The sequence below is a fragment of the Lipotes vexillifer genome, unplaced genomic scaffold, assembly GCF_000442215.2.
Source record: "Lipotes vexillifer unplaced genomic scaffold, Lipotes_vexillifer_v1.1 scaffold926, whole genome shotgun sequence".
NCBI classification, from domain to species: Eukaryota; Metazoa; Chordata; class Mammalia; order Artiodactyla; family Lipotidae; genus Lipotes; species Lipotes vexillifer.
The window spans coordinates 580,537-592,191 of NW_006798085.1; the positions used below are offsets into that span (position 1 = coordinate 580,537).

General features: G+C 35.3%; 1 protein-coding gene across 1 annotated transcript in view; it reads left to right on the forward strand.

Moving 5' to 3' along the window:
- Positions 1-11,655, forward strand: part of TEX11 (testis expressed 11) — a 358,382-nt gene that overhangs the window by 156,543 nt on the left and 190,184 nt on the right. Inside the window, exons 10-11 of the mRNA XM_007470148.1 lie at positions 3,873-3,927; positions 7,014-7,106. Coding sequence (XP_007470210.1) covers positions 3,873-3,927; positions 7,014-7,106 — 148 coding nt within the window. The remainder of the gene's footprint in view (positions 1-3,872; positions 3,928-7,013; positions 7,107-11,655) is intronic.

Consider the following 11,655-nt stretch of genomic DNA (forward strand, 5'->3'; position numbering starts at 1 on the left):
GGGGGTCCAAGAGCTCCTTAATACCACTGTTGCAGAAGTTCCATTTTCATTGATTATTTTAAAAACTGGAAGTAGAAGGTTTAATGTACCAACAGAGACCTCTATGAGATAGGGCTTACAATGATGCCATTATAATGTAGGCCAGCATTACATCCTTGTTAGCAAGCTGAAAACTCAGTTTCGTAGCTATGGGTCTTTTAAAAAGTAAAAGTAAAAGGAATACTTCAAAGTAATGGCTTCAATTTAGTCCAGTTCACCAAAATTTTATTGACTTCCTCCCTTGGAATACCAATTTTATGGTGAGTGATCTTTTACTTTTTAAGCTTTTTTTGGAAAACCTGAGGCTCATATTAATACATTATTTGTGGTTATCAGAATGTCCCATAGGTAATATGGTATGGTAACTAAAGCAGCAAACTGAAAGTCAAATTTCTTTTCTCCCCATCCCCTTACTCTCATTTTTAATACCAATCTAGGAAATATTAGAAATCACTTAACTGCTAAATTGGTTCATTCAGCTGCAAAATGGAACTAATATTGTGCATCACAAGGGTGTTGTGAAGCTTAATAAATATTGCTAAAGCATTTGTTTCCCTGAAAACTCCTGTATTTGTTTTATTTTAAAAATATATTTCTTACACTTTAAAATGTGCCCATAAAGTAAGGGCTTGTACACACATGTAGAATAGTTTAGTGTATATATAGCCAAATGGAAAAGAGCAGTAATATAATTAAAGTGTTGATTTATTGGATATATATCCTGAGGAAATTGTGGTTTTCTTTTTTTTTTTTTTTTTTAAATGGGTGTTGAATTTTATCAGAAGCTTTTTCTGCATCTATTGAGATGATCGTATGGTTTTTATTCTTCAGTTTGTTAATATGGTGTATCACATTGGTTGATTTGTGTATATCGAAGAATCCTTGCATCCCTGGGGTAAATGCCACTTGATCATGGTGTATGATCCTTTTAATGTGTTGTTGGATTCTGTTTGCTAGTATTTTGTTGAGGATTTTTGCATCTATATTCATCAGTGGTATTGGTTTGTAATTTTCATTTTTTGTACTATCTTTGTCTGGTGATGGTAGCCTCATAGAATGAGTTTGGGAGTGTTCCTTGCTCCGCAATTTTTTGGAAGAGTTTGAGAAAGATGAGTGTTAGCTCTTCTCTAAATGTTTGATAGAATTCGCCTGTGAAGCCATCTGGTCCTAGACTTTTGTTTGTTGGAAGATTTTTAATCAGTTTCAATTTCATTACTTGTGATTGTTCTTTTCATATTTTCTATTTCTTCCTGGTTCAGTCTTGGAAGGTTATACCTTTATAAGAATTTGTCCAATTTTCCAGGTTGTCCATTTTATTGGCAGAGAGTTGCTTGTAGTAGTCTCTTAGGGTGCTTTGTATTTCTGTGGTGTCTGTTGTAACTTCTCCTTTTTCATTTCTAATTTTATTGATTTGAGTCCTCTCCCTCTTTTTCTTTGAGTCTAACGGTTTATCAATTTTATCTTCTCAAAGAACCAGCTTTTAGTTTTATTGATCTTTGCTATTGTTTTCTTTGTATCTATGTCATTTATTTCTGCTCTGATCTTCATGATTTCTGTCCTTCTGCTAACTTTGGGTTTTGTTTGTTCTTCTTTCTCTAGTTCTTTTAGGTGTAAGGTTAGATTATTTATTTGAGATTTTTCTTGTTTCTTGAGGTAGCCTTGTATAGCTATAAACTTTCTTCTTAGAACTGCTTTTGCTACATCCCATTGGTTTTGGATCGTCGTGTTTTCATTGTCACTTGTCTCTAGGTATTTTTTGATTTCCTCTTTGATTTCTTCAGTGGTCTCTTAGTTATTTAGTAACATATTGTTTAGCGTCCATGTGTTTGTGATTTTTACATTTTTTTCCCTGTAATTCATTTCTAATCTCATAGCGTTGTGGTCAGAAAAGATGATTGATATGATTTCAGTTTTCTTAAAGTTGCTGAGGCTACATTTGTGACCCAAGATGTGGTCTGTCCTGGAGAATGTTCCATGCATACTTGAGAAGAAATTGTAATCTGCTGTTTTTGGATGGAATGTCCTATAAATATCAATTAAATCTATCTGGTCTATTGTATCATTTAAAGCTTGTTTCCTTATTTATTTTCATTTTGGATGATCTGTCCATTGGTGTAAGTGAGGTGTTAACATCCCCCACTATTATTGTGTTACTGTCGATTTCCTCTTTTATAGCTGTTAGCAGTTGCCTTATGTATTGAGGTGCTCCTATGTTGGGTGCATATATAGTTATAATTGTTATATATTCTTCTTGGATTGATCCCTTGATCATTATATAGTGTCCTTTCTTGTCTCTTGTAACATTCTTTATTTTAAAGTCTACTTTATCTGATATGAGTATTGCTACTCCAGCTTTCTTTTGATTTCCATTTGCATGGAATATCTTTTTCCATCCCCTCACTTTCAGGCTGTATGTGTTCCTAGGTCTGAAGTGGGTCTCTTGTAGACAGCATATAGATGGGTCTTGTTTTTGTATACATTCAGCAAGCCTGTGTGTTTTGGTTGGAGCATTTAATCCATTCACGTTTAAGGTAATTATTGATATGTATGTTCCTATGACCATTTTCTTAATTGTTTTTGGTTTGGTTTTGTAGGTCCTTTTCTTCTCTTGTGTTTCCCACTTAGAGAAGTTCCTTTAGCATTTGTTGTAGAGCTGGTTTGGTGGTGCTGAATTCTCTTAGCTTTTGCTTGTCTGTAAAGCTTTTGATTTCTTCATCGAATCTGAATGAGATCCTTGCCAGGTAGAGTAATCTTGGTTGTAGGTTCTTCCCTTTCATCCCTTGAAGTGTATCATGCCGCTCCCTTCTGGCTTGTAGAGTTTCTGCTGAGAAATCAGCTGTTAACCTTATGGGAGTTCCCTTGTATGTTATTTGTCGTTTTTCCCTTGCTGCTTTCTATAATTTTTCTTTGTCTTCAAGTTTTGCCAATTTGATTACTGTGTGTCTCAGCGTGTTTCTCCTTGGGTTTATCCTGTATGGAACTCGCTGCGCTTCCTGGACTTGGGTTGCTATTTCCTTTCCCATGTTAGGGAAGTTTAGACTATAATCTCTTCAGATATTTTCTCTGGTCCTTTCTCTCTCTCTTCTCCTTCTGGGACCCCTATAATGTGAATGTTGTTACGTTTAATGTTGTCCCAGAGGTCTGTTAGGCTGTCTTCATTTCTTTTCATTCTCGTTTCTTTATTCTGTTCCACAGCACTGAATTCCACCATTCTGTCTTCCAGGTCACTTATCCGTTCTTCTGCCTCAGTCATTCTGCTATTGATTCCTTCTAGTGTAGTTTTCATTTCAATTATTGTATTGTTTGTCTCTGTTTGTTTGTTCTTTAATTCTTCTAGGTCTTTGTTAAACATTTCTTGCATCTTCTCGATCTTTACCTCCATTGTTTTTCCGAGGTCCTGGATCGTCTTCACCGTCTTTATTCTGAATTCTTTTTCTGGAAGGTTGCTTATCTCCACTTCATTTAGTTGGTTTTCTGGGGTTTTATCTTGTTCCTTCGTCTGGGACATAGCCCTCTGCCTTTTCATCTTGTGTATCCTTCTGTGAATGTGGTTTTTGTTCCACAGGCTGCAGGATTGTAGTTCTTCTTGCTTCAGCTGTCTGCCCTCTGGTGAATGAGGCTATCTCTGTGGTTTTCTAAAGTTAGAAAGTATTGCTTTATGTAATTGATTTTTATGTATCAATTGGCTAATCATCTGTTGTAGTGCAAAATAGAAAAGTTGTAATTAAGTATAATTATAACATGTCTTCTTAGTAATATGTAGTCTTGAAAATATATATATAATTTGAAATAAATATGTATTTATATGTATTTTTTCCCTTTTTTAATGATAGACAAAGCTATGATACTGGGAAGATGGATAAGCTTTCTGTTCCGCCGGAAATGCTGGTAAGGATTATGTTAAATATTGCAGAAATAGGTTCAAGAAATACAGTTTATGTTATTGTAATAAAATTATGGTAGTCTGTCCCTCCATTTGTGAGTAGATTATTCACTGGGCACATCATTTAATACCTCAGTGCATTAGTTTCTGTAAAGTTGATATACTTATAGAATCTACCCTCCAGGTAGATTCTTGTACCCATGAAGTAATTAATACACGTAAAGTGCTTAGGACAGTGTTTGGCTATATAAGTTTTAGCTTTTGTTTGCATGTTCAAAAATTCTAGGTTTCTGTAACCACCCAGATAGAACATGCTTGGTATGGAAGTTAATTGTAATATTTTATCAAGTAAAATGTGATTATGTAAATAAATCTGATATAAAACTAATTTAATACATGCCATAGCAGAATGGAATTTTTTGAATATCCGTCTCTGCTTCTTACCATTATTACAGTATATCACACAAAATGTAACTGAATACATACACACACACATATATATACGTATATTTATATATACACACACACACATATATATATCAATATATCTAACAATGTGGTAGATGGGGAAAAAAAGAGAAGTATAAAACATGGCCTCTGCCCTTAAATAGCTTATGTTTAAAGGATGAAACTAATACAGGTGAATACAATGGAATATTATTTAGCCATGAAAAGGAAGGAAATTCTGACACATGCTACAACATAGATGAACCTTGAGGCCATTATGCTAAGTGAAATAAGCCATTCACAAAAAGACATACTGTATGATTCCAGTTCAGTGAGATATGTTGGGTAGTCAAATTCATAGAGATGGAAAATAGAATGGTGGCTGCAGAGGTTTGGAGGGAGGAGAACATGGGGAGCTATTGTTTAATGGGTAGAGAGTTTCAATTTTGTGAGATTAAAAGAGTTCTGGAGACGTATGGTGGTGCTGGTTGCACAACAGTGTGAGTATACTTAATGCTACTGAACCATACACTTAAAAATGGTTAAAATGGTCAATTTCATGTTATGTGTATTTCACCACAATTAAAAATAATGAAAATATATTATGATAGTGTCATATAATAGAATATCTTATAACAACGAGAATAGACTACAGTAGTTGTAACAATATGTATGTTCTCACATATAATGTGGAACAAACAGAGCAAAATACAAAATAGTACATACTGTATGATTCCATAAATGTGAATGCCAAAAGCAGATAGAACTAATACATGGTGTTGGAAGACAGGTAATTGGTTACCCTTGTTTGGAATAGTGTCTGAAAAGAGATATGAGATGAGACTAATGTTCTGTTTCTTGATTTCTGTGTTGTTAACATATGTGTGCTCACTTTGTGAAAATTCAGTGTTGGACCATTGAGATTTTGGAACTTTTTTGTATGTATTTTATACTTCAATTAAAATTTCAAAAAAAAAGATTTATAAAAATGAGTACAAGTGAAACAATTTGGGAAAAATAAGTGATAAACTGTGTGGTACAAACCTGAAGTATATGCAACGGCATGCAGAAAAGGGGAATATTAATGTTGACTAGAATAGTTGAAGAGGCCTTTTGGTAGGAGATAGGCCTTGAAAAGCAGATGGGGTTCATACAGTTAAAAGGGAGGGAGAAGGGAATATGAGGCAAGGGATCTAGGTGAGAAGACGTCTGGAGGAGGAAATGAGGATGGAAGGTAGGATTTAAGTGTGATTGAAATCTAATATTCATATTGCAAGGTATGGAGAAGTAAGATTATGAAATAGTTTTTCTTTCATGCTAGCAGTATTTTATTGTGGTATAACTTAAATAAATATATACACTAAATTGCACAAATCTTAAAATTGTACAGCCTGATGAGTTTCAGTTTATGTATATAGTTTTGTAACTACCACACAGATCAAGATACAGAACTTTCCATAACCCTCAAAAGTTACCTTGGCCCCTTTCCAGTTAATAGCCATTCATACCCCCATGATAAAACCACTATTCTGACTTTTATTGCTGTAGAATATTTTTGGCTTATCTTGAACTGTGTATAAATGAAATCATACAGTATGTACTGTTTTATGTCTGGCTTTTTTTGCTTGACGTAATAGTTTTGAGGTTCATCCATTTTGTTTTATCTTTCTGATTATTTGACCCTTTTACTATTACGAAATAGCTACAGTCTTTCTCAGAGATGCCATATTGACTCCATCAGGGGTCCTCTGGGGAAGTTTATAAGTTGAGAGTTGCTCCACAATCATAATAATGATATTAAGTACATTATATCCATCTTGGTTTTTGAATTAAAAAACTCAAAGGTATCACACCCTAAAAGTAATTTCTCTAAGGTTCGCAGAGCCCTAATGTGCTTAACATTTTTTTTTTAAATTGGAAGACACCTTTGCCTAATCCTATTGTCCTCATTATACTTAGAGGCAGAATAGAATCTTCATTGAAATAGGCCTCCTACTTTCAAAATGTGAATCTGTAGTTAAATAAGTCTGTGCTAAGTAGAGTTATTCCCCTTGTCAATGTAGATCTGGCTGTAGAAACTGACTTAATTACGAAATACTTCATTAATTTTAAAACTTGGTTGAGTTGGGAAAAATCTTGTCTATAGGAAAGTATATCTGCTCCTAGTGAAATGGTGGTATATGTGCCCTTGGTCCAATTGGTTAATCTCAACTAGGCTATAAAGTCTTTGAGAGAGGGATTATGTCTTGCTATTTATTTCTTTTGTTGGAGGCCTAATATAATGTTACCTAAACAGTAGGTGGTAAGATGATTACATTAAATATTGCTGTGCTTTAATTTCCTTATTTTTAAAGTGGGGGTGATTAAGTACTTTACCACTAAAACACTGTTAAGAAAATAATTATATTAACACAATTATATTAAATTTAAATAAGCTATTACTGTAAAATTCTCAGATGGTATTTGGTGTGGGTAGCATAATGATGAGACATATCCCAAGACTATGTGGTTGCTTAAGGAAATGCTTTTTCATAATTATGACTGAGGTTTGAGAAATGCCTGTCACTGTGTAAGTGCTAGTCAGCTGTTGTATTGCAGTTAAACCCTCAGCTGTGTGTGTTTTTTTTTCTATTTTTAATTATAGGCTAAAGTTCTACGGTTACTAGCCACTGCTTATATGGATTGGGACGGCAAAGAATATTATAAGGCTCTCAGCGCTGTAAACCTAGCAAACAAGGTATAAGAGGTTTTTTACTTTTGAAAATTAGCTTAATGAAATTTTGAAAGTATTGATTCACATTTTGAAATCCAGTGTAGACATTTGCTCCAGTATTCCTGTTTTTCTTTTTAAACAACAGATTGTTGCAGTCTCTTCTGCAGCACAGAAAGGAAGAATAAAATATACCTCTGACAACAGATATTTTTGAAAAAAAATTTCTTTTGCACAAAACAGAAAAGGTTCTCCAATGTGAGTAAATTTTAGGATAAAGGAGGAAATGATAAAATAGGCAGATAATGGGATTTAGTTTAAGAAAACCAACATCAGTCTTTCACTTTCAGCTGATGCTCATAATACATACACATGTACATACATACATACATACAATACCTCTATACTCCTGGATAAGGAATATTGATAGGCTGATGCCTGTTTAAAGAGATTCAATTAGGATCAATGTGTTTTACTCTATAAGGCGATTAAATATACTGATACATTTTTAGAAATTTTTATTTATTTTGGCTGCATTGGGTCTTCATTGCTGGGCGCAGGCTTTCTCTAGTTGCGGTGAGCAGGGGCTACTCTTAGGTGCGGTGCACAGGCTTCTCATTGCGGTGGCTTCTCTTGTTGTAGAGCACGGGCTCTAGGCATGCAGCTTCAGTAGTTTTAGCACGTGGGCTCAGTCGTTGTAGCACGCAGGCTCTAGAGTGCAGGCTCAGTAGTTGTGGCACACAGGCTTATTGCTCCATGGCATGTGGGATCTTCCCAGACCAGGGATGGAACGCTTGTCCCCTGCATTGGCAGGCTGATTCTTAACCACTGCACCACCAGGGAAGTTCCTGATACATTTTCAAAAGATTTTTTTCAACAGGATGGGAAGCATGGAAGTGAATAGTTGAATTTATCAGAATATTAAATTGCCCAAAGAAACCATTTACTTGAATTATATTTTCCTGAAATTTGTCAACGTGGATGGGGTTATTTAATGCTGAAAAACTTATTTTATATTAATATTTTTAAATTTAAAAATATTAATATACATGAACATACTCAAAAGCTGCATCTTTTTTTTTTTTTTTTGCATTTGCTAAGATGCAAGTCTAAATAAAAAATAGGATCCAAGACAATGGAGGAGGCTGCATACTAGCTACATGGCTTCTTGTCAGCATGTCTCTTTGTTCACTGGATACAGAAGTTGCAGTTTTTATAACCATAATTGTCCATCTGCATTACTCCTGACATATCACATTTAATAGCCTAATTATTGACCCTGGACATTGATGAACTGGGTGCATTAGGATTTCAGTGGCAATATACGCTTAAAAGAATTTTATTTGTAAACAATTTCAAACCTAGAGAAAGATTGAAAGGATAAGAATAGTTCAAGGAATACCCGTGTATTTACTTTACCCAGAATCCCCTGTTAACGTTTTGTGCATTCTCTCTATTATTGAGGAAATATAATTCATACATTCATCTTATTGAGGGTGAGATATATTGATATCTATAATAATAATATATGTTATATACACTCAGTAGTGAACTGTATAGCATGTTTTTCTCTCCAATATAGGATTAATCTAGGATTAGGTATTGCATTTATGTGACATGTCTCTTTAGTCCCCTGTAATCTGGAACATTTCTGTAGCCTTTCTCTTGACTTTTGTGTCATTGATATTTTGGAAGAATACATTAGCTCCCTACCTTGTTTTAAATGAAAATTCTTCATTTGAGATTTATCTGATGTTTCCTTGTGATTAGACTCATATTATGCATTTGTGACTGGAATACTGCATGAGTGATATTGTGTCCCTTCTCAGTGCATCACATTTGGAGGTCCCTGATGTCCATTTGCTCCTCATTGGTGATAATACTGATCACCTGTTCAAAAGTGTGTATCTTCACTGTATATTAACCATTTTTCCCTTGCAACCAATAAACACTTTAAAATTATGCATATACCCTGCTTTTTATTAAAAATTTCCTTAAGGGCTTCCCTGGTGGCGCAGTGGTTGAGAGTCCGCCTGCCAATGCAGGGGACATGGGTTCCTGCCCCGGTCCGGGAAGATCCCACATGCCACAGAGCGGCTGGGCCCGTGAGACATGGACGCTGCGCCTGTGCGTCTGGAGCCTGTGCTCCGCAGCGGGAGAGGCCACAACAGTGAGAGGCCCGCATACTGCCAAAAAAAAAAAAAAATTCCTTAAGGATTAGTGTTCTTGCCTGAATCAATCTTATGATAGTTGCCAAATAATCATTTTCTAACTGTAGCACTCCCTTCATATTTACCAGTTGGCACTCAGCATTCTACTGTAAGCAAGAGTTCTCCCTTCTCCCATTTATTTAATATTTATTTATTTACTTATTGATTTATTCATTTGTTATCAGGATTTATCAGGGTTTTTGTATTCCTATTTTTCCACTGACATAATTCATTACTTTTAATTATCTTTTAACAATTTTATTTAGGTATAATTAGCATACAGTAAGCTGCCCATATTTAAAGTAAAAAATTTGATGAGTTTTGACATGTGTGTATATCTATGAAACAGTTACCACAACCAGGATACTGAATATATACATCATTCCTCAAAGTTTCTTCACACCCTTTGGTCACCCCTCTTTCCCACTCTTCCCTAGGTAACAACTGATCTCCTTTCATAGATTAGTTTGCATTTTCTAGAGTTTTATACCAATGGAATCATAGAGAATGTACTCTAGTTTTGACTGGCTTCTTGCATTCAGTAAAGTTATTCTGAGATGTTGTGTGTGTGCATAGTTTATTCTCAGGGTTCAGTAATACCTTATTGTATGGATATATACCGTATTTGCTCTTAAATCTACTTTATCTTTTATTGATATAGTTACTTTAGCTTTCTTTTGACTAGCGTTAGCATGGTGTATCTTGTTCTATCTGTTTTCCTATTTATGTCTTTATGTTTAAAGTGCATCTCTTGTAAGCTGCATACAGTTGGGTTTTGCTTTTTTATCCACTCTGACAATCTCAGTCTTTTGACTGGGGTGTTTAGAGTATTTACATTTGTTGTCATTATTGATGTGGTTAAGTTTGAGTCTATCACCTTGTAATTGTTTGTCCTGCATATTCTTTATTCCTCTTTTCTTCTTTTTTTTCTGCCTTCTTTTGTAAGTTTGTATTCAAGTAAGTTTTTCTTCAAAACAGTTTATGAGTCCAATATAGTTTTTATTCCAACCTCCTGAAGAATCCATATTGAAATATTATGAAAATACGGATTTCCCTGGTGGCACAGTGGTTTAGAATACACCTGCCAATGCAGGGGACAAGGGTTTGAGCTCTGGTCTGGGAAGATCCCACATGCCGCGGAGCAAATAAGCCCTGTGACACAACTACTGAGCCTGCGAGCCACAACTACTGAGCCTGCGAGCCACGACTACTGAAGCCCACATGCCTAGAGCCCGTGCTCTACAACAAGAGAAGCCACTGCAGTAAGACTGCGCACCACAACAAAGAGTAGCCCCCACGCTCCGCAACTAGAGAAAAGCCCGCACGCAGCAACAAAGACCCAATGCAGCCAAAGATAAATAAATAAATTATTTATTTATTTTAAAAAAAGAGGAGTATTTTGAAAATACTTGCAGGATCATCTGGAGGAATAAACAGTGAGACTACTCAGTGAAATACTGAAAAAGGAGAGTGATCATAGAGGCTTTGTCACATATTTGAATAATTTTTTAGATTCAGTTTTATTTCTTCTGTTGGCTTATTAGTTGTAACTCTTTGTTTCGCTGTTCTACTGGTTTCTTTAGGGCTTATATTATATATCTTATCTTGGTCTACCTTCATATGTCATAATAGTAAACTTTTATATCTCCCAGCCTGGCCTATATGCTACTGTTGTCATGTGTTCTACTTTTACATATGTTATAATATCCACAATAGTATGTTGTTATTTTTGTTTAAATTGACAATTTTATTTTAAAAGAGATAGAAATAAGAAAAAAACTTATGCATTTACACATGTAGTTACCATTTCAAGTAATCGTTATTCCTTTGTATACATCCAAATTTCCATTTGTTATTTTTCTTCTGCCTGAAGAACATTGTTTTGGGATTCTCCAAAGAGACTTATTATAAAGAATTGGCTCATGCAGTTATGGAGGCTGGTGAGTCTCAAGATCTGCAGGATGAGTTGGTAAGACAGAGACTCAGGAAGGCTGATGGTATGGTTCCAGTCTGAGTCCAAAGGCCTGAGAACCAGGAGAGCCAGTGATGTAGTTTCAGTCCAAAGGCTGGCAGGCCTGAAACGCAAGAAGGGCCAGTGTTTCAGTTCCAGTCCGAATGCAGGAAAAAGCTGATGTCCAGCTCAAAAGCAGTCAGTCAGGAAGAGTTCTCTGTTACTCGGGGGAGGATCAGCTTTTTTGTTCTGTTCAGGCTTTCAACTCATTGTATAAGGCCCACCCACATGCTGGGCAATCTGCTTTACCCAGTCTATCTATCTGCCTTTTTTTTTTTTTTTTTTTTTTTTTTTTTTTTTCCTTGCGTTATGCGGGCCTCTCACTGTTGTGGCCTCTCCCATTTGCGGAGCACAG